Genomic DNA, 24,618 nt, shown 5'->3' on the forward strand with positions numbered 1-24,618 from the left:
TACTCTCTCCAGTGTCAGAAAATTCAATGCATTCAATATGCCATCTGACATGTTAGCAGTTCAAGAAGTTATATTACAATATACTACTGTAGCTTCTAAAGAAACAAGTGAACAACTAGGTGAACAACTGGGAGAGTAATAATTAAGCTCTATACAGATTACATTTAACTTTCTTCTTCAGAATTCCTTCAAGATAACTTGCTGCTTTTGCTATAAGTCAAGAGAATCAAGAAACCCAAAAGAAACTTAGAAATCAAATAAAACTGCAAAATGGAGAAACTGAGTAATAAAAAAAAAAATAAGAATTTCAAAAAAACTAGGAAACAAGCTGCCAGATTCCCATCCCTATCAGGATGGACTTGAAATATATGGAAACTAAACAATATACTTACTCTTATCAGTTGTTTCTGAAATAATCGTGCGAAGTGACTGTGGTTACACGCTATGCTTAGATTGATCATCATGTTTCTGGAATAAATCAAAATGCCAAACAATTCCAATGATCAGGGTATAAAGCTATCAAGTTATCAGCAATTATCCAGCTAATGGTTTCAACATCTCTTTGCCTACATTTCTCATTTCATTCAGTATAACCCATTATACTTCATTTGGCCTTAAAGTATTTAATAGAAATTGTTCTTGGGAGGCAACTTCTGCAGATGTAGTGAAGGTCATCACCTTGTTAATGGTTCTGGAAATAATAAGGAAAATTTTCTTGCTCGAAGATAGGGGGTTGCTGTCGGGATCTACTCTGCAACAAGATAATGTCAATCATGACCAACTGCTTCTACTTGCCCACAACAGCAGGAACGGAAGGGACAGCCTGCAGTAAGAGGAGGGCTAATTTAAAACTGAGTTTCCCTACAAGTGGCAAATCAATCAGATTCCTGATTTCACAGCAAAATCCTTATCAAACCCAACCTATTCTATTCTTCCCAAGGGAGATACAAATGAAACTTACATTGTGGAACTAGGGATCATAGCCATCTGGCCCATGTATCTTCTGCATTCCTGAATATCACAGCAATATTTGAGATTTACCACAGGTCCAGGCAGAAAATGAGGAAAATCTCCACAGCACACAGCTATCTGATTTTAAATGAACCATTTATTCAATATCCTTTAAAATATCTGCTCGCTTCAAATCACACTCTAACCTCTCAGTTTGTGGAATCCTGAACCATTACAACAAGGAAGCTCGAGAAACAGCAGCTGATTTTTCTTCTGGAGACATTGCAGCCAACAGGACACAACATTGAATTCTCCAACTCTGGTAAAAAATCACTCTTTCTTTCTGTTTGTAGCATGACTAGCCATTTGTTTCTGTCATCCTTCTCCCCCTTTCCCCCAGTAGGTCAGACTAAACTTCACAACATTAGCAACAAATTACACAGATAGCGCAACGCTATTACAGAGCCAAGACCCTGAGTTCAATTCTACCGCTGACTGTAAGGACTCTATACTCACCCTCTAACTGCACTGGTTTACTCTGGATCACAATTTACTCCCACATTCCACAGATGCATGGGTTACCAAGTTAATTGGTCACAAAGGTGTAACTGGGCGGCACAGGCTTATTAGGCCTGTTACTGCGCTATATCTCCAAATAAAAATAATAAAAATAAAAGAATTTTGCAACATTCTTTCCCCTATCTTCTCCACCTCCTTCCCTTTATTCCATGATCAACATTCCTCTCCTATCAGATTCCTTCTTCGGAGGCAAGGTAAGTAGGAAAGCTCATTCTTTATTTCTTAATTAAATCTTGAGAGAATAGCAGGTATGTCTACAGAGCCAGTATTCTGTTCTGGGTGTCAGATGTGGTATTTCCAGGAGACTCCCAGCCTCCCCAATGGCCACATCTGCACCAGGTGCATCCAGATGCAGCTCCTTACAGACCAGGTTAGGGAAGTGGAGCTGTAGCTTGATGACCTTCGCCTTGTTAGGGAAAGTGAAGAGATGATAGACAGAAGCCACAGGAGTTAGTTATCCCAAGGCTACGGGATACAGATAAATGGGTGACTGGCAGAAGAGGGAAAGGAGAATGTCAGGTAGTGGAGAGCACCTCTGAAGCTATCCCCCTCAACAATAAGTACTCCATATTGAGTTCTGTTGAGGGTGGGGGGGATATACCTGGGAAAGCAGGAAGCAACAGCGACTGGGCCTCTGGCATTGAGTTTGGCCCTGCGGCTCAGAAGGGTAGGGAACTGAAGAGGATGGCAGCAGTAATAGGGAACTCTATAGTCTGAGGGACAGATAGGCAATTTCGTGGACTTGAAAAGAAACATGGTTGGTAGTTTAAGCAACACACATCAAAGTTGCTGGTGAACGCAGCAGGCCAGGCAGCATCTCTAGGAAGAGGTACAGTCGACGTTTCAGGCCGAGACCCTTCGTCAGGGCTAACTGAAGAAAGAGCTAGTAAGAGATTTAAAAGTGGGAGGGGGAGGGGGAAATCCAAAATGATAGGAGAAGACAGGAGGGGGAGGGATGGAGCCAAGAGCTGGACAGGTGATTGGCAAAAGGGATATGAGAGGATCATGGGACAGGAGACCCAGGGAGAAGGAAAAGGGGGAGGGGGAAAAAACCCAGAGGATCGGCAAAGGGTATAATCAGAGGGACAGAGGGAGAAAAAGGAGAGTGAGAGAAAGAATGTGTGTATATAAATAACAGATGGGGTACGAAGAGGAGGTGGGGTTTGCTTCCCAGGTGCTAGGATCCACAATGTTTCTCAATGCGTTCATGGTATCTTGAAAAGGGAGAATGAGCAGCCAGTAGTACATATTGGCACCAACGACATAGGTAGAAAAAGGGAGGAAGTCCTGAAGACAAAATACAGGGATTTAGGAAGGAAACTGAGAAGCAGGACCTTAAAGGTAGTAATCTCAGGATTGTTGCTTGTGCCACGCAACAGTGATGATAGGAATAGAATGAGGTGGCAGATAAATGCATGACTGGAAGAAGTGCAGCGGGGGGGGGGGGGGGGGGAGAGGGATTCAGATTTCTGGACCCCTTCTGGGGCAGGTGGGACCTGTACAAAAGGGACAGGTTGTACTTGAATCCGAGGGGGACCAATATTCTTGTGGGCAGATTTACTAGAGCTGTTGGGAGTGGTTTAAACTAGTATTGCAGGGGATGGGAAACAATACGATAGAGCTGCGGATGAGCCAGCAGGTTTACAAGTAGATGATGGGTGTAACGTGAATGTAAGGAAGGGCAAGCCAATGACTGGGTACAAAAGCAGACAGAGCAAAGAGTTAAATTGTACCACAGAGGCAAAGTTCAAAAGGGTGAAGAATGCAGTACTGAAGGTGCTGTATTTAAATGCGTGTAGCATTCAGAATAAGGTGGACGAATTTGCAGCACAATTAGAGATTGGTCAGTACAATGTTGTGGGCATCACTGGGTCATGGCTGAAAGACGACCATAGGTGGGGACTTAACATCAAAGGAAAGGACAGGCAGGAAGGCATTGACAGTGATGTGGCTCTGTTGGTAAGAGACAGAATTACGTATTTAGAAAGAGGTGACATAGGGTCAGAGAATGTTGAATCTTTGTGGGTGGAGTTAAGAAACTGTAAGGGAAAAAAAATATTATGAGAATCATACATAGGCCTCCAAATAGTAGTCAAGATGTGGGGTCGAGATTGCAAAGGCAGCTGGAAAAGGCATGTAATAAGGGTAATGACACAATTGCAATGGGGGACTTCAATATGCAAGGGGATTGGAAAATCGGGTTGGTGTCAGATCGCAAGAGAGGGAATTTGTTGAATGCCTACGAGATGGCTTTTTAGAGCAGCTTGTGCTTGAGCCTACTCAGGGAATGGCCGTCTTAGATTGGGTGTTGTGTAATAACCCAGATCTTATTCTGGAGATTAACGCAAAGGAATCCTTTGGAGGCAATGATCAAATTATGATTGAATTCATACTACAATTTGAGAGGGAGAAGCACAAGTGACACATATCAATATCACAGTGGAATAAAGGGAATTAGAGAGGGATGAGAGAGGAGCTTGCCCAGGGTGGTTTGGAGGAGGATATTGGCAGAGAAGACGACAGAGCAGAGATGACTTAAGTATCTGGGAATAGTTCACAAGGCAAAGGATAGATATGTCCCACAAAGCAAGAAGTTTTCAATCGGGCCGGGATAGGCAACCATGGCTTACAAAGGAAGTTAAAGACTGCATAAAAGCCAAGGAAACTGCATATTAGGTAGCAAAAGTGAGTGGGAAGTTGGATGATTGGTAAACTTTTAAAATCCAACAAAAGGCAACTAAAAAAGCTATAAGAAGGGAAAGTATGAAATATGAGGGCAGACTAGCCAATAATATAAAGCAGGATACTAAAAGTTTTTGTGTTATATAAAATGTAAAAGGGAGGAGAGAGTTGGTATTGGACCACTGGAAAATGTAGCTGATCAGGTAGTACTGGGGAACAAAAACAAACGGCAGATGAACTTAATAGGTGCTTTGCATCTGTCTTCATTGTGGAAGACACTAACAGTGTGCCAGAGGTCCATGAGTGTCAGGGAGCAGGAATGAGTGCCATTAGAAAAAATGCTAGGCAAACTCAAAGGTCTTAAGGTGGATAATTCACCTGGACCAGATGGACTACATTCCAGAGTCCTGATAGAGATAATGGATGCATTGGTCATGATCTTTCAAGAATCACTTCATCCTGGTATGGTCCCAGAGGACTAAGAAATGTCACTACACTCTTTAAGAAAGGAGGAAGGCGAAATAAAAAGGAAATTAGAGGCCAGTTAGCCTAACCTCAGTGGTTGGGAAAGTGTTGGAGTCTGTTACGTAGGACGAGGTTTTGCGGTACTTGGAGACTACTGATAAAATAAGTCAAAGTCAGCAGGGTTCCTGTAAAGGGAAATCTTGCCTGACAAATCTCTTAGAGTTCTTTGAGGAAGTGACCAGCAGGGTGAATAAAGGAGAGGCAGTGGATGTCATTTATCTGGATTTTCAAAAGACATTTCATAAGGTGCATCACATGAGACTGCTTAACAAGATAAAATCCTATGGTGTTACAGGAAATACACAGGCGTGGATAAAGGAATGGCTGACAGGCAGGAGGTGGTGAGTTGGAATAAATGGGGCCTTTTCTGGTCGGTTGCCAGTGACTAGTGATGTTCCTCAGGTCAGTATTGCTTTTCACACTGTTTGTCAATGATTTAGATATTGGAATTGATGGCTTTGTGGCAAAGTTTGTGGATGATACAAAGATTGGTGGAGGGGTAGGTAGTGCTGTGGAAGCAATGCAATTGCAGCAGGACTTGGACAAATTCGAAAAATGGCCAAAAAAGCAGGTGTTGGGAAATGTATGATCATGCATTTTGGTAAAAGGAACGATAGTGTGGACTATTATTCAAATGGAAGGAGATTCAAACATCAGAGGTGCAAAGGGACTTCGGAGTCCTTGTGCAAGACTCCCAGAAGGTTAATTCACAGGTTGAGTCTGTGGTAAAGAAGGCAAATGTAACGTTGGCAACCAACAGAAATTCTGCAGATGCTGGAAATTCAAGCAACACACATCAAAGTTGCTGGTGAACGCAGCAGGCCAGGCAGCATCCGTAGGAAGAGGTGCAGTCGACGTTTCAGAACGTTGGCATTTATTTCAAGTGGAAAAGAATATAAAAGCAAGGAGCTAATGCTAAGGCTTTATAAGACACTAGCCAAGCCACACTGTCAACAGTCTTGGGCCCCATTTCTCAGAAAAGATGTGTTGTCATTGAAGAGAGTACAGAGGAGGTTCATGAGGATGATTCCGGGAATGAAGGGCTTAACATACGAAGAGCATTTGGCAGCTTTGGCCTGTACTCACTAGAACTTCAAAGAATGTGTGTGTGTGTGTGTGTGTGTGTGTGTGTGTGGGGGGGGGGGCAGGGGTCTCATTGAAACCTACTAAATGTTGAAAGGACTGGACACGGTGGATGTGGAGAGGATATTTCCTCTGGTGGAGGTATCCAGAACTAGAGGGCACAGCCTCAAAATTGAGGGGTGACTTTTTAAGAACAGAGGTAAGGATGAATTTTTTTAGCCAGAGAATAGTGAATCTATGGAATACTCTGCCACAGTCTGTGGCTGAGGCCAAGTCCGTGGGTATATTAGAGGTGTAAGTTGATAGCTTTATGACCGGTCAGAGCATCAAAAGATATGACAAGAAGGCAGGTGCAGGGGGTTGAGTGGGATCCGGGATCAGCCATGATAGAATGTTAGAGCAGACTCGAAGGGCTGAATGGCCTAATTCTGCTTTTTCTTATAGTCTTTTGGACCTTTACCTCTTCCATGCATAACCTCTTAGCTTCCTACATCATTCCCCTCCTCCACCAAATGACCTTCCTCCTCAACTGAACTCAACCTATCACCTGGCAGTTTGTATTAATGCCCCTCCACCTTTTTATGCTGGCTTCAGCCCCTTCCTTACCAGCCTAGATGAAGGATCTTAGCCTATGTTGGCTATTTATTTCCCTCTATAGGTGTTGCCTGACCTGCTGAACTGCTCCAGTATTTCATGTGTCTTTCTAATCATTGCCCTCAAGCAGCCTTTATCTCTTTCTCTTATATGATTGCATCACAATGCTCCAATTCCTATACTCCATGCCCTGACTGATGAAGGCCAGAGTGCCAAATGATTTTTTCACCAGCCTGAGACACTACCTTCTACAAACTATGCACCTACACTCCTAGTTCCTCATTGTTCCATAACACTCCCCATTCATTGCGTAAATCCTACCTTGGTTTGACCTCTCAAAATGCAATACCTCATACTTACCTGTACTGAAAGCCTTTTGCCAATCCTCTGCCACAGCTGGTCAAGATCTCCTTCTAATTTTACAGAACCTTCTACACTATCTGCACCACCTATTTTAGTGTAATCCACAAAAAATCTAAATCTTTATTTGAACTACAGACAACAAAAGTCCCAGAATCAAACCCAGTGGCACACCATCAGACACCGTCCTCCACTATGACTCAACCCTGAACCATCACCTGTTTCCTGAGCCAATTTTGATTCCAATCTGTCATCTCCAACAGGATCCCATGCGATCTCACTTTCCAAACCTGCTTGCCATGAGGCTCCCTGACAAAGGCTTTGCAAAAGTCCACAAAGACAAGATCCACTGCTCTGCATTAAAACACTCTCTTGGTTACCTCCTTGAAGAAGTCCAAGAGATTTATTAGGCAGGACTTCCAACGCACAGTCATGCTGACTGTCCTGAATCACACTTGGTTTCTCCAAATGTTGGTAGCTCTACACCTTAGAATTTCCTCCAGCAATTTACCCACCACCAATGTCAAACCAACTGGCTATAAATTTCCTGGCTTGTTTTTGCTACTCTTTTCAAAGGTACCACATTAGCCACTCTCTTGTTCTTGGGAATCTCATCTGTGGCCAGAGATTAAGTAAACATTTCTGCAGGGGCCTCTGCAATTTCTTCTTTAGAGAATGCATCAAATCAGGCATGGAGAATTATTTTAATACCCCTTAAGGCCTTAAATACCTTCTCCCTGCAATTTCCTATATGGCCCAAGGTAACAGGATTTACACTGCTGATAAAAAGCATTCACCCCCTTGGAAGATTTCATGGTTTATTGTTTTGCAACATTCAATCATACTGGATATAATTTGGCTTTTTTTGACACTGATCAACAGAAAAAGATTCTGTCGTATCCAAGTGTAAACAGATCTCTACAAAGTGATCTAAATTAATTACAAATATAAAACACAAAATAATTGACTACATGAGCATTCATCCCCTTTAATATGACACACCAAATTATCACTGGTGCAGCCAACTGATTTTAAAATTCCCATAATTAGTTAAATGGACATCACCACATCTAGTCAGTGTTTTAATTGATTGTTGTGAAAATACACCTGTATCTGCAAGGTCCAACTGCTGCTGAGTCAGTATCCTGGCAAAAACCACACCAAGAACACAGAGAAACACTCCAAGCAACTCCACGTAAAGATAAACACACTGAAAATGCTGGAGGAACTCAGCAGGCCAGGCTGCATCTCTGGAAAAGAGTACAGTCAACATTTCAGTAGGACAGGAGAAAAGAAAGGTAAGGAGTAGAGTTAAGAGGTGGGGGGAGGGAAGGGAGAAACACAAGGTGATAGCTGAAACCGGGAGGGTGAGGGGTGAAGTAAAGAGCTGGGAAGTTGATAGGTGAAAGGGATACAGGGCTGCAGAAGGTGAAATCTAATAGGAAAGAACAGAAAGCCCTGGAAGAAAGAATAGGGTGGAGGAGTACCAGAGATGGGCAGGCAAGGAGATTAGGTGAGAGAACTAAAATGGCTGACCATTGGGAGATCCCACTTTTTCTAGTGGATAGAGCATAGGTACTTGGTGAAACAGTCTCCAAATCTTTATGTCGGGTCTCACCGATATAGAGGAGGCCACACTGGGAGCACCGGACACAGTATATGACCCCAACAGACTCACAGGTGAAGCATCACCTCACCTAGAAGGACTGTTTGGGGACCAGAAGGGCAGTGAGGAAGGAGGAGAAGAGGCAGGTGTAGCACTTGTTCCACTTGCAAGGTTAAGTGCCAGGAAGGAGATCAGGAGATCAGTGGGAAGGGAGGAATGGACAAGGGAGTCGCATAGGGAATGATCCCAGTGAAAAGCAGAAAGTGGTGGGGGGGGGGGGAGAGGAGGGAGGTGTATTTGGTGGTAGGATGGATACAAGAAAATTTCCAAGTCACTGAATATCCCTTGGAGTACAGTTAAGTTAATCATCAAGAAATGGAAAGAATATGGCACAGCTGTAAATATGCCTAGAGCCGGCTGTCCTCAAAAACTGAGTACAAGAAGGGAAACAAGTGAGGAAGGCCACCAAAAGAGCTATGTCAACTCTGGAGGAGTTACAAGCTTCAATGGCTGAGATGGGAGAGACTACACATACAACAACTGTGGCCTGGGTGCTTCACCAGTTGCAGCTTTATGGGAGAGTGGCAAAGAAAAAAAAACTCACATGAAATCTCAGCTATAGTTTGCCAGAAGGCATGTGTAGGGTTTCTGAAGTCAGCTGGAAGAATGTTCTATGGTCTGATGAAACCAAAACTGAACTTTATGGCCATTAGACTAAACACTATGTTTGGTGTAAGCCAAATACCGCACATCATCAAAAACACAAGTGTGAAGCATGGTGGTGGCTGCATCATGCTGTGGGGATGCTTCACTAAAAGACTTGTGGAGGTAGAGGGTAAAATGAATGCGACTTGGGAGAAGATTTGTTTTCCAGCAAGACCATGGCCCCAAGCCAAAGATACACAGGAATGGCTTAAGAACAACAAAGTTTATGTCCTGAAGTAGCCACGTCAGAGACCAGACCTCAAACCAATTGAGAATTTGTGGCTGGACTTAAAAGGGCTGTTCATTCACGACGCCCATGCAATCTGACAGTTTGAGCAGTTTTGTACAGAAGAATAGGGAAAAATTGCAGAGCCCAGGTGTGCAAAACTGATATCCACACAGACTCAAGGCTGTAATTACTACCAAAGGTGCATCTACTAAATACTGACTTGAAGGAGATGGATAATTATGCAATCAATTATTTTGTGCTTTATATTTGCAATTAACTTTGTAGAGATCTGTTTTCACTTTGACACAAATTAAATCCACTGTGATTCAATGTTGTAAAACAATAAAACATGAAAGCTTCCAAGGGGGGGCAAATACTTTTTATAAGCACTGTATATCCTTAACTTTCATCACTTTTTTTCCATGGTAAAAGCTAAAGAGAAATATTCCTTAAGTTTCAGGCATTTCCTTTGGGTTCCACACACAGATGACCTTGCTGACCTTTAAGAGGACCTATTCTCTCCCTAACCACCCTTTTACTCTTAAAATACCTACATAATCTCTCGGAATTTGTTTCACCTTCCCTGCTGGACCAATATCCTCTTTTTGCCCTCCTATCTTCTCTCGAGTGCAGTCTTACACTTCTTGTAGCTATCAGAAGATTCAATAGTTCCCATTTGCTTCTGCATATTGTACGTCTCCCCCTTTCTCTTAATCAGAGCTGCAATATATCTTCCATCACCCAGGGTGCCCCAAGCCTGCCAGCCTTGCCCTTCACCCCAACAGGAACATGAAGCCCTGAACTCTTGACATCACACCTTCAAAAGCCTTCCACTTGACAAACACTCTGCCCTACAAGCAATCTTGCCCAATCAACCGCTGTTCAATGGCTCCAAAATTTGCTTTGCCCCAGTTCAGAACCTTAACCTGTGAATCAGTCATAACCATTTTAAAACTAATAGAATTATGGTCACTGGACTTAAATGCTTGCTAACTGGCACTTCTGCCACTTCACCTACCTCATTCCTCAGGATGAGGTCAACAGTTTAATGAAACAGAAAGCATAGAAAATTACACTCAGTGGCCACTTTGTGTGGTTCACCTGTATGCTTGCTTGTTAATGCAAATATCTAATCAGCCAATCATGTGGTTGCAAACCATGCATAAAAGCATGCAGGCATGGTCAAGAGACACACACACACAAAGTGCTGGAGGAACTCAGCAGTCAAGGCAGCATCTATGAAAAATAGTACAGTTGACGTTTCGGGCTGAGACCCTTAATCAGGACCGGAGAACGAAAGATATTGAGACAGACTTAGGAGGTGGGGGGAAGGAAGGAAGAAGGGAGGGTGTAGGAGGGATGAAGTAAAGAGCTGAGAAGCTGATTGGTGAGAGAGATACAGGGCTGGAGAAGGGGGAATGTGATTGGAGAGGACAGAAAGCCATGGAAGAAAGAAAATGGGGAAGAGCACCAGAGGGAGTTGATGGGCAAGTAAGGAGATAAGGTGAGAGAGGGAAAAGGGAGTGGGGAATGATGTGGGGGGGGCATCACTAGAAGTTCAAGAAATCAATGTTCATGCCATCAGGTTAGAGGCTATTCAGAGGAAATAGAGATGGTGCTGTTGCTCCAATCTGAGTGTGGCCTCATCGTGACAGTAGAGGAGGCCATGGACTGTCAGAATGGGCATGGAAAGTGGAATTAAAATGGGTGGCCACTGAGAGATCCCACTTTTTCTGCCAGATGGAGCTGAGGTGCTTAGCGAAGCGATCTCCCAATCTATCTCGGGTCTCACTGATATACAGGAGGCCACACCAGGAGCACCAGATACAGTAGATGACCCCAAAAGACTCACAGGTGAAGTGTCACCTCACCTGAAAGGCCTGTTTGGAGCCCTGAATGGTAACGAGCAAGGAGATGTAGAGGCAGGTGTAGCACCACGAGGGAGAATACTGGGGCAAGATGACTGGAAAAGGGAAGTCACATAGGGCGCAAACCTGTGGAAAGCATAAAGCAGGGGATGGGGGGAGGGTAGTCTCCAACCTGATAGCATGAGCATCAATTTCTCAAACTTCTAGTAATGCCACCCTCACCCCGCTTCAGCTTCCCCAATCCCTTCTCCCTCTCTCATTTCCTTCCCTGTCCATCAACTCCCTCTGGCACTCCCCCCTCTTTTCTTTCTTCCATGACTTTATGTACTCCCCCATCAGACTCTCCTGCTCCAGCCCTGTATCTCTTGCACCAATCACATTCCCAGCTCTTTACTTCATCCCTCCCCCATCCTCCTGATTTCACCTATCACCTTGTGTTTCTTCCTCCCCTCACACCCACCTTCTAACTCTGACTCCCTGTCTTTCTCCTGTCCTGATGAAGGGTCTCAGCCTGAAACATCAACCATACTCTTTTCCATCGATGCTGCCTGGCCTGCTGAGTTACTCCAGCATTTTGCGTGTGTTGCTTACATTTCCAGCATCTTCAGATTTTCTCTGGTTTGTGATTCGACATGGTCAAGAGGTTCAGTTGTCATTCAAACCAAACATCAGAATGGGGAAGAAATGTGATCTAAGTAACTTCAACTGTGAAGTGTTTTTTTTGGTGTCAGAAGGGCTGGGTTGAGAATCTCAGAAACTGCTGATCTTCAGGGATTTTCACTCACAACAGTCCTTAGAGTTCACACAGAGTTGTGTGAGAAACAAAATACAGACAATGAGCGACATTTGTGGGTGAAAGCCCCTTACTAATGAGGGAGGTCAGAAGAGAATGGCCAGACTAGTTCAAGCTGACAGGAAGACAACAATAACTCAAATAACAATGAATTGTAATAATGGTGTGGAGAAGAGCATCTCTGAATGCACAATACACTGAACCTTATGGCAGAAGACCATGAACATACACTCAGCAGCTGACAGTTGGAGGACAATTAACACTCTGCTGTCGAAGATAAGCAAGAATATATCAATTACAGGCCAATGGTACTTGGCTAATTGCTAGAATTGATTCTGAGGAATAAAGTAAAAGTTTCTTTAAGAAGGCTATAAAAATTATCATAGATTTGCCGAGCAGAAGTTGTAAGACCCTAACACATAGAAGAAGCATTAGGCCATTTGGCCCCATCAAGTCTGCTCCGTCATTTCTTACCCTCCTCAGCCCCACTCCATGGCCTTCTCCCCAGAACCTTTGAAGCAGTGTCCAATAAAGAACCTAAAATACACCCAACGACCTGGCCTCCACAGCTGGCTATGGTAGTAACTTCCACAAATTCACCACCCGCTGGCTACAGAAATTTTTCCATATCTGTTTCAAACAGACACTCAGATACCTATCAATCTCTGCCTTAAAGACACCCAATGACTTGGTCTCCACTGCTGCCCGTGGCAACAAATTCCATAGATTCACCACCCTCTGACTAAAAAAATTTCTTTGCATTTCTGTTCTGAATGGGCGCCCTTCAATCCTTAAGTCATGCCTTCTCGTACTAGACTCCCCCATCATGGGAAACAACTTTGCCACATCCACTCTGTCCATGCCTTTCAACATTCGAAATGTTTCTATGTCGTCTCCCCTCATTCTTCTAAACTCCAAGGAATACAGTCCAAGAGCAGACAAACGTTCCTCATATGTTAACCCTCTCATTCCCGGAATCATTCTACTGAATCTTCTCTGTACCCTCTCCAACGTCAGCACATCCTTTCTTTAATAAGGAGACCAAAACTGCCCACAGTACTCCAAGTGAGGTCTCACCAGTGCCTTATAGAGCTCAACATCACATCCCTGCTCCTATACTCTATTCCTCTAGAAATAAATGCCAACACTGCATTCGCCTTCTTCACCACCGACTCAACCTGGAAGTTAACCTTAAGGGTACCCTATACGAGGACTCCCAAGACCCGTTGCATCTCAGAACTTTGAATTCTTTCCCCATTTAAATAATAGTCTGCCCGTTTATTTCTTCTGCCAAAGTGCATAACCATACACTTTCCAACATTGTATTTCATTTGCCACTTCTTTGCCCATTCTTCCAATCTACCCAAGTCTCTCTGCAGACTCTCCGTTTCCTCAGCACTACCGGTCCCTCCACCTATCTTCGTACCGTCAGCAAACTTAGCCACAAAGCCATCTATTCCATAATCCAAATCGTTGATGTACAATGTAAATAGAAGCGGCCCCAACACGGACCCCTGTGGAACACCACTGGGAGCCAACCAGAATAGGATCCCTTTATTCCCACTCTCTGCTTCCTGCCAATCAGCCAACACTCCATCCACGTATGTAACTTTCTCGTAATTCCATGCCCTCTTATCTTGTTAAGGAGCCTCATGTGTGGCACCTTGTCAAAGGCCTTCTGAAAATCCAAATATACAATACCACTGCATCTCCCTTGTCTAGCCTACTGGTAATTTCCTCAAAAAATTGTAATAGGTTTGTCAGGCAGGATTTTCCTTTAAGGAATCCATGTTGAGTTCTGCCTATCTTGTCATATGCCTCCAGGTAGTCTGTAACCTCTTGACAATCGACTCCGATGACTTCCCAACCACCGATGTCAAACTAACAGGTCTATGACTTCCTTTTTGCTTCCTTGCCCCTTTCTTAAATAGCGGAGTGACATTTGCAATCTTCCAGTCCTCCGGAACCATGCCAGAACTTATCGACTTTTGAAAGATCATAGCTAATGCCTCCGCAATCTCCACAGCTTCTTCCTTCAGAACACGAGGGTGCATTCCATCTGGTCCGGGAGATTTATCTACCTTTAGACTATTCAGCTTCCTGAGTACTTTCTCTGTCGTAATTGTGACTGCGCACACTTCTTTTCCCTGCCACCCTTGAGTGTCCGGTATACTGCTGATGTCTTCCTCAGTGAAGATGATGAAAAATACTCGTTCAGTTCCTCCGCCATCTCCGTATCTCCCATTACAATTTCTCTAGCATCATTTTCTATCTGTCCTATATGTACTCTCACCTGTCTTTTACTCTTTATATACTTGAAAAAGCTTTTAGTATCCACTTTGATATTATTTGCTAGCTTCCTTTCATAGTTAATCTTTTCCCTCTTAATGACCTTCTTAGTTTCCTTTTGTAAACTCTTAAAAACTTCCCAATCCTCTGTCTTCCCACTAATTTTTGCTTCCTTGTATGCCCTCTCCTTTGCTTTAACCTTGGCTTTGACTTCTCTTGTCAACCACAGTTGCATCCTTTTTCCATTCGAAAATTTCTTCTTTTTTGGAATATACCTGTCTTGCACCTTCCTCACTTCTCGCATAAACTCCAGCCACTGCTGCTCTGCTGTCTTTCCCGCCAGTGTCCCTTTCCAGTCAACTTTGGCCAGTTCCTCTCTCATGCCACTGTAATTTCCTTTATTCCACTGAAATACGGACACATCAGATTTCGGCTTCTCTTTTTCAAATTTCACAGTGAACTCAATCATGTTATGATCACTGCCTCCTAAGGGTTCCTTCACCTCAATCTCTCTAATCACCTCTGGTTCATTACACAATACCCAATCCAGTACAGCCGATCCCCTAGTGGGCTCAACAACAAGCTGTTCTAAAAAGCCATCTCGTGGACATTCTACAAATTCTCTCTCTTGAGATCCAGTGCTGACCTGATTTTCCCAATCCACTCGCATGTTAAAATCTCCCACAATTATCATAACACTGCCCTTCTGACAAGCCTTTTCTATTTCCTGTTGTAATTTGTAGTCCATATCCCTGCAACTGTTTGGAGGCCTATAAATAACTGCCATCAGGGTCCTTTTACCCCTGCGATTTCTTAGCTCAACCCATAAAGATTCTGCACCTTCTGATCCTATATCACCTCTTTCTAATGATTTAATATCATTTCTTACCAATAAAGCCATGCCTCCCCCTCTGCCTACCTTCCTATCCTTCCGATACACCAAGTATCCTTGGACGTTCAGCTCCCAGAGACATGCATCCTTTAGTCACGTCTCAGTGATGGCCACAATATCATACCTGCCAATCTGTAGCTGTACGATAAGATCATCCACCTTATTCCTTATGCTGTGTGCATCTAAGTATAACACCTTAAGACCAGTATTTGGTACTTTTCGCTTTGATTTCACTGCAACTTTATTGCACTGCAACTCATCCCAATGGCTACAAATTTGCCCCATCACCTGCCTGTCTTTCCTGACATCCTTACTGCTCACTATCTTAGATTTATTTCTGTTTTCCCCTTCCTCTGCTATGTCATTCAGGTTCCCATCTCCCTGCCAAATTAGTTTAAACCCTCCCTAACAGCTCTATTAAACTTTCCCACCAGGATATTGGTCCCTTTCGGGTTCAGGTGTAACCTGTCCTTTTTGAACAGGTCATAATTCCCCCAGAAGAGATCCCAATTATCCAAGAATCTGAAGCCCTGCCCCCTGCACCAGTCTCTCAGCCACTCATTCATCTGCCTGATCCTACTATTCTTGCCCTCGCTAGCACGTGACACAGGTAGCAATCCCGAGATTACTACCCTGGAGGTCCTGCTTCTCAGCTTCCTTCCTAACTCCCAGAAATTTCTCTTCAGGACCTCCTCCTTTGTCCTATCTATGTCATTGGTACCAACATGTACCAAGGCCACTGGCTGCTCACTCTCCCCCTTCAGAATATTCAGGACCCGATCCAAGACATCCCGTACCCTGGCACCTGGGAGGCAACACACCATGTGGGTATCTCGATCAGGCTCACAGAATCTCCTGTCCATTCCCCTGACTATGGAATCCCCTATGACTACTGCATTCCTCTTCTCCCTCCTTCTCTCCTGCACAACAGCGCCAGGCTCAGTGCCAGAGACCCGGTCACCGTGGGCGTCCTCTGTCAGGTCATCCACCTCAATAGCATCCAAAACAAGATATTTGTTGCTGAGGGGGACAGCCACAGGTGTACTCTCCACTATCCGGGCATTTCCCTTCCCTCTCTTGACAGTGACCCAGTTTTCTGACCCTGTTGGATGCAATTTTGTCCTATCAGCTGCCTGCCCTTCCTGAAAGTCCAACTGCATGCTTTGCTTTTTTTTACCATTCATACTATCCTAAGTCCCTTCACTCCAGTTCCCACACCCCTGCAAATTAGTGAAAACTCTCCCCAACAGCTCTAACAAACCTGCCCGCAAGAACATTGGTCCCCCTCGGGTTCAGGTGCAATCCATCACCTTTGTGCAGTTCATACCTTCCCCAGAAGAGATCTCATTGATCCAAGAACCTGAAGCCCTACCCTCTACACCAGCTTCACAGCCACACATTAATCTGTAAAATCATCCTGTTTCTACCCTCATTGGCACATGGCACAGGCTGCAATACAGAAATTACTGACCAAAAACTGGCTTTTTTTTCAAACCAGTAACAAGGAGGGTCAACTAGAACAGCCGATATTATCCACTTGGATTTTTCCCCAAGACCTTTGACAAAGTCTTGTAGGGCAGGCAGACTAAAAGAAAGTAAAATCACACACTATTCAAAGACACTTGCAAATGAGACTCAAAATTGTCTCAGTGGCAGCCAGCAAGGGATGGAATCTGAAGAATGCTTTTGTAACTGACTCTGTCAGTTCCTTGCTTTTTGTTATACAGTACTGTGCAAAAGTCTTAGGCACAAATGTAGAGCTAGAGTGCCCAAGACTTTTGCACAGTACTGCAGTAATTTTATGTATTGCATATTGTACTGCTCCCGCAAAAAACAAATTTCATGACATACAGTATGTGAGTGACGATAAACCAGATTCTGATATGGGTTTGCATTGTGGACTGAGGAGTGGGACGGGGGCAGTGAGAGGGGAATCATGCTTGGGAAAAAGGGAAGGGAGAGGGGCGTAAGAGGAAGCACCAGAGAGACATTCTGTAATGATCAATAAACCAGTTGTTTGGAATCAAATGACCTTGCCTGGTGTCTGCATACGTGCCCCCCCCCCCCACAACCCCTCCAGTCCTTCTCCGCCACCTGTCCCACACCACACCAGCGGTACTCCATTTTCGCCATTCCCAAGATTATTTGTTCCCACAAACTCGCTATACAAATATAGTAAGACTTTTACACAGTACTATTGTCACACCTCGCTATCAGGTGTGGGTAAGCATGCCTGACGAGGGTCACCAGTTGAAAAAAAACAGATGGTTAACCAGAATAGCTCCTTAGTACAAAGGGTTTTATATGGTGCCAGCTGAAAAAAATGCAAAAGCTGCCCAAAAGTTGTGAAGAAAATATGTATTTACAAAAAAAAATGAAAACATGTACAAAAATTTACCAATATACAGAGGCTTTCTCCATGACACACTTTGTCTTTAATTTTCTGTCAAATTCAATCTCCACACCACTCCAGTAAAGCCAGACTGAGGGTTTAAATCTGCCTCTCCCTGGCCTGGAAGGACCAGGAAATTCTACTGTTGGTCTGAGGGGAGGGTGGGGGGGGGGGGGGGGAGTGTTGGAAAGGGATAATCACATGACCAGACCATAATAATTATTTCAGATACAGATTTGGAACATTTTAAACAGGGAGCCTAACAACCTTCAGTTTTATTCCACAACAAACACCTTAGTTTAATCCCATAGATCAGTGAGAATTAGCATTGCCAAACTGTTGTGTCGCAACTATACATGTTAATAATTACATTATTGGAAGCACAGTGATGATGAAACAAAATTTGGCTGTATGGTTGGCAGTGAGGAGTTCAGCTTAGATTGCAGGAGAAATAGTTTGCTTAATAAGTTAGACAAAAAAAAGAAAATGGAATCCATTCCAGAGAACTAGGATAAGACACTTGAGAAGGATCAACAAAACAAGGGAATACACAATAAATTGAAGGACATTAGGTGGTGTAGAAGAACCAAGAGTCAGTTGAGTAAACATTCGTGGATCCTTAAAAGTTGGGATCAAAAAGAAAATCTTTCTTCATAAACTGAGGAGCTGAATAAAAGATCAAGAATATTCTACCAGCATCAGTAAACCCAGTTAGGACTTAGATTGAGTATCATCTTTAGTACTAGGTCACAACAGTTGTGTAGAGGTTAACATAACAGTATTATAGCACCAATTCTGCCACTGTCTTTAAGGAGTTTGTATATCCTCCCCGTGACTGTGTTTCCTCCAGGTGCACCTGTTTCCTCCCACATTCCAAAAAGTAAAGGTTCGTAGATTAGTTGGTCACATTGTATAATCGGGCAGCGTGGACTCGTTGGGCCAGAAGGGCTTGTTACCATGATATATCTCTAAAATACAACTAACGATACAAAGATGTGACCTCACAAGGGAGGGCACAAGGGAAACTTATGAGAATGGTTCCAGGATTGGAAAATTGCATCTAAGAGGAAATATTGCAGAAGTTGGCATTAATTTCAATAGAACAAAGGAGTGCAGGCAGACACAATTGGGGTGTATAAAATGATAACAGACTGAGGAGGAGTAAACAGGAAGGACTGATTTCCTTTCACAGAAAGGTCAGAAACCATTAGATTTAAAGTTTTAACCATTAGATTTCAACTGGAATTTGAGGTGAGGAAAATTATTTTCCCCAGTGCATGGCAGACGTTTAAAACATATGTGTGAGAGGGTGGTGGAAGCAGAAACATAGATCAATAAAACTTGGATGCGAACTTGAAGAGCTGTGACCTGTGGGTTCAAGAAACCAGCGTTCGAAGTAGGGATCAGACTGGGTGGCTCTCTTTAGACTGGCAAGAGCACGCTAAGTCCATTAAACTTCTGCAGTATACATTTTCTCTAATTCTGGGATGGTGATACCTGATTCGAAGACCCATTGCTCTCTCAAACTCCCAACCAGGATTTGAGTGCTTATCTTCCCATTCACGCAGCAGCTCATAAAAGATGTCTCTGGAAGATAATCAATGAATGATGTTCTTCAATCTTAAAACGTACCTTTTGCACATTCTTTGACAGAGAGTAAATTTGATCATCTACAAATAGATTTACATTAAGAAACACATTTCAAGATAATTACAAAGATTTAACTTTGTAAGACTAAGGGGATTGACAGTGCAGGATGGAGACTAAAACAATACTCAAAAATATATTATAGTAATTGATTATGGAATTCAAGAAAACCTACTTTAATCTAAGCAGAGCAGGACAGATGTTAAAGTCACAATCATAAATTAGCAAACAGCACAAATGTATTTGGTGTGAATCTGATTACGGACACAAAGAGATAAATGAAAGTTCTGTTAAAAAGAAGTAGTGGAAAGAGGTTCATATGGTGCATTTCAACCAACCCAGGCGTCTCTGAAATGGCTTTCTTCTTGAAAAACCAAGGTTTCTCTTTTAGCATAGTGGACAAAGCCTTCGACCACATCTACTTCCTACATTTCTGTTCTCACACCCTTCACCTCCTAGAACCATCCGAAACCAGGAAGAAGAGTTCACAAGATTCTCACCTTCCATCCCATCAGTGTACACCTTCAACAGATCATCCTTCACAATCTCTGTCAGATTCCATCACCTTTTTCTACCTCCATTGGTATTTTGAAGGGAATCTTTTCTTTGTGACTTCCTGGTCTGCTCTTCTATCCTTACCAAACATTCCCTGACCTATGACTCTTCCCTTTGCAAGTATAGATACAGTAATACCTTTCCTTTCACCTCTTCCCTTCCTACAAGGCAGGGACCCAAACAGCCTTTCCAGATGAAGAAATGATTCACTTGAACTTTTGTCTAGTGAATTTCATTTGGTCTTAACATTTTGTGGAGGACCTGTGTTCAGTCTGCAGGAATAATCATAAGCTTCAGCTGTTGCCTGATACTAGTTCTTCAACAAAAACGAGAGAAAATCTGCAGATGCTGGAAATCCTCCATTAATTCTCTGTTCCTCTCTCTCTGACCTTTTGCAATATAACAGAGAGGCTCAAGCTTAAAGAAAAGGACATCATCTTCCAACTGGGCATACAGCTTTTGGACTCAAATTGAACTCCACATCACTAGAGAACTTGCTCTCTGTATCAGAACTGGCCATTTTTGCTATAATACATGCATCTGTGAGATTGGTTCAGAATTCTATCATCATAACCAAAACCCTGACCTGGTGCAATATCCCAGTCCTACAATTTCAACATGCTTTTGTTTATATTCTCACACTCTATCCATATCCAATATTCTATCGACTGAATGACCTCTGCATTTATCATCCCCAAGACAACCAAGTCCTGACCTTCTCTGTGATGATTCCTTTGTCACATCCATTCCTCCCCAATCTCTCTGCAACTAAAAATTAACTTGCCAGTTCTGACAAATCTCAGACAGGAGTCATTAATTGTTTCTCCTTCCACGAACGTTGCCTGATGTTCTCAGTGTTATCAGCATCTTCTGCTTTGAAATCATGATCTGATGTTTACATTATATTTATACAAGAAAACAATCTCTGTACCTTTGCTTCTTAAAATTTTGAAAGGCCCTGTCACTGGTAAAATTAGATCGATTGTCAGTTTCAGGCTCAAATGGAACAGATGGTATGACTGAAGGTACCACAAGTGAAACCTAAAAACAAGAAGTAGCTAACATTAAAATGATATGATTATACTCAATTGAACATTGTCATATACAGGCATCTGAAATATAGACACAAATCATTAGGCAGTTTAATTGCCCGTAGCGTGAGATATAGTGACACTGAAGTAACATGCCAGCTTTTTTAAACATTTATCACATGGCATTTTAACAAGTTTCTATGTGACTTCTATGTAGAAAAGTTTCTATGTTAAATCGCAGAGGCCCTCTTAAAGCTATCTGCTGCACTGTTGGACAATGGCAAAGTTCCAGAAGACTGGAAGGTGGCCAATGTTGTACCATTGTTCAAGAAGGGTAGCAAGGACAAGCGAGACCTACAGACCAGTTAGCATGACTTTAGTTGTAGGGAAGTTATTGGACAGATTTCTGAGGGACAAGATCTACAGTCAAAGCCTAATCAGGAATAATCAGCATTGATTTGTGCATGAGAGGCCATATAATACAAATCTTTTAGTTTTTCTAAAGGCAACTACGGCAACAGATGAAAGTAGGGCAGTGGATGCTGACTATCTAGACTTTAGTATACGAACAAGGTTCCACATGGCAGGCTGATATGAAAGGTCAGATCACATGGAATTCAAGGGGGGGCCTAGAGAAGTGGATTCAGAATTGGCTTGATAATAAATTTGAAGGTCGATTCACCTTGTGACTGGCAGTGTGCCCCAGGAATCAATGTTGGGACTTCTTATTCATTATTTATGTAAATAGTTTGAATATGAATGTACACCTTGTAGATAGATCAATTACCAAGTTTGCCGACAATATTAATTTAGGGATTCTTGTTGATAGGAACCAGGTTACAATGAATTACAGATATCTTGATTAGATAGGGAGATGGGTGGATTTCAATTAAATAAGTGTGAGGCAACATAACTTGGACAGTCAAACCAGAGTAGGACTGATAGTGTGAATGGCAGGACTCAAAGGGATCTGGGAGACCAAGTGCGCAGCTCAGTGAAAGCTGCTGTGCAAGTAAACAAGGTGGTGAAGAAGGCATTTAGCATGCTGGCCTTCATTAGTCAGTATATCAAGTTTAGGATTACAGACACTATATTGCTGTAATGCAAATCATTGATGAGGCCACACCTGTAGTACTGTGTACAGTTTTGGTCACCATGTTATAGGAAAGACATTGTCAATCTAGAGTGGGTGCAGAAGAAATTTATGTGGATGTTGCCTAGACTGGAGTGCCTGAGCTATAGGGAGAGGCTGGCCACATTGGATCTTTAATCCCTGGAGCATAGGAGAATGAGGGGTGACTTCAGAAGTTTACAGAATTCTGAGAGGTGTGGATAAGGTCAGCCTGCTCCTCAGAGTTGGGGGGGGGGGGGTTCCAAAACTAGATTGCACAAATGCAAGATAAGAGGGGAGAAATTTAAAAGAGATCTGACAGATAACTTCTTCACCGAGAGTAGAGTACCTGGAATGAACTGTCAGAGGAAGCAGTGGAGGGTACAAATATAACACTTAAGAGGCATTTGGACAGGTACATGGAAGGGAAGGGTTTGGAGGGTTATCTGCCAAATTCAGCAATTGGGATGGAGGATGCTGTGGTTGTCATGGACCAATTCTCCTAAAGGGCTGGATTACTCTTTGACTCTAGTTTCCAAAAAAATAACCAGAGGATTTCAGAATTGTGGAGAACTGTCAGAAGAGGAGTTACAACCAGCAATGAACAGCTCTGATCACAATGAACAGTGAGGCAAGCTTTGACAAGCCTGCATTCTTTAACAAGCTTCTCCACTATCCATAATTCACAATTTTTGTGTCATATGCAATACTAGAAGAGACAAGGAGGCTGAAAAGTCATAGTTAAGGAGATTGTTTGAGTTTCAGCTTCCTTCTATTTCGCTCTCTATCCACATTCCTAATTATACCTCTCTCTCCCTTCCAGCTGGGGCAGGCAGCACGTAAAATTATGTACTTTTGCAACAAGCCAGATTTCTTAAATAAAAAGGGCAACCATATAAAATCATTTGACAGTCCTCTTCATACGGTGAGGTATGTAGAATTGTGTACATTTGCAACAAGGTATATTTCTCATAGACTGCAGCAACACAAGTGGCCTGTTTCTGTGCTGCAGTGTTCTAAAATCTCCGTAAGTATGGATAGGTACATGGATGACAGGCTTACGGAGGGCTATACTCCAGGTGCAGGTGGATGGGACCAGGCAGATACAAAGTCAAAGTAAAATTTATTATGAGAGTACATACATGTCACAACATACAACCCTGAGTTTCTTTTTCTGTGGGCACACTTAGCAAATCTATGGAACAATAACTAAGCAGGAGCAATGAGCAACAAACTGTGCAAATGCAAATATACAGCTGCAAAAAAAAGTTTGTGAATCCTTTTCAATTATGTGGTTTTCTGCATTAATTATTCATAAAATGTGGTACCATGTTCATCAAAGTCACAATAATAGACAAACACAATCTGCCTAAAATAATAACACACAAACAATTCTATTTCTTCTCGTCAATACTGAGTATATAATTTAAACAACCACAGTCTAGATTCAAAGAAGTAGGTGATCCTCGGGGTAACGCCTTCTACAAAGCTATTTGGAGTTAGGTGTTCCAATCAATGAGATGAGATTGGAGGTGTGGGTTGTAGAGGTGCACTATAAAAAAGTCATGTTACTGACAGAGCCTGCTCTTCTCAAGAAAGATCTGTTTATGAGCACCATGCCTCAATCAAAACAATTTGCAGAGGACCTTAGAATAATTTCAGAGGTTCCTAGATATTCATGAAGCTGGAAAAGGCTACAAAAGCATTTCTAATGACCTGAGTGTTCAACAATCCACAGTAAAAGAAATGATCTACAAATAGAGAAAATTCAGTACTGTTGCTACTCTCCCTGCAAAGATGACACCAAGAGCACAACATGCAATTTTGAAGGTGAAAAAGAACCCAAGGGTAACGGTAAAAGACTTGCAGAAATCTCTTGAGCTCCTTAAGTCTCTGTTCATGTGTCCACTACGAGAAAAACACTAAACAAGAATGGTGTGCATGGAAGGACACCACAGAGGAAATCACTGCTTTCCAAGAAAAAAACATTGCTGCATGTCTGAAGCTTGCAGAAGACCGCCTAAATGTTTCATAACACTTCTGGGACAATCCAGGACAAACACTTCTACAGACAGATAAGACAAAAGTTGAGCTTTTCAGCAGAAATGCACACAGCTATGTTTAAAGGAAAAAGGGCACTGCACATCAGCACCAAAACTTCATCCCAACTGTGAAGAATGGCAGAAGTAGCATCATGGTTTCAGGCTGTTTCGCTGTCTCAGGGCTTGGACAGCTAAAATTGTTGAGGGAACAACGAATTCAAAATTTTATCAAGACATTTCACAGGAGAATATTAGGGTATCATCACCTGAAGCTTAATAGAAATTTGATGATACAACAAGACAATGATCCGAAACACAAGAGTAAGTCAACAAAATGGTTTAAAAAGAAGAAAATTCATGTTTTGGAATGGCCAAGTCAGAGTCTAGAACTTAACCCAATTGAGTTGCTGTGGCATGACCTGAAGAGGGTTGCCCATGCAAGGTATCCCAGAAATATTGATGAACTGAAACATTTTTGTATGGAGGAATGGTCCAAAATTCCTCCTTGCCATTGGGCAAGTCTGATCTGCAACTACAGGAAATTGGTGGAGGTAATTGCTGCTAAAGGAGGTTCTTTCAGTTATTAAATATTAAATACAAGGGTTCACATACTTTTTCCAGCCTAGACTGTGAATGATTAAACAATGTGTTCAATAACAACATGAGAAGTACAATTATTTGTGT

At 42.7% G+C, this 24,618-nt stretch overlaps 1 protein-coding gene across 4 annotated transcripts in view; it reads right to left on the minus strand.

Moving 5' to 3' along the window:
* Positions 1-24,618, minus strand: part of cdan1 (codanin 1) — a 176,309-nt gene that overhangs the window by 104,454 nt on the left and 47,237 nt on the right. For all 4 annotated transcript variants that reach the window (XM_072263937.1, XM_072263928.1, XM_072263957.1 and 1 more), the window contains 3 exons: positions 20,682-20,791; positions 19,046-19,135; positions 393-468 (listed from right to left, as the gene is read on the minus strand). In XM_072263937.1, the coding sequence (XP_072120038.1) occupies positions 393-468; positions 19,046-19,135; positions 20,682-20,791 (276 nt within the window). The remainder of the gene's footprint in view (positions 1-392; positions 469-19,045; positions 19,136-20,681; positions 20,792-24,618) is intronic.

Source organism: Mobula birostris, chromosome 1 (assembly GCF_030028105.1).
Source record: "Mobula birostris isolate sMobBir1 chromosome 1, sMobBir1.hap1, whole genome shotgun sequence".
Taxonomy (NCBI): domain Eukaryota; kingdom Metazoa; phylum Chordata; class Chondrichthyes; order Myliobatiformes; family Myliobatidae; genus Mobula; species Mobula birostris.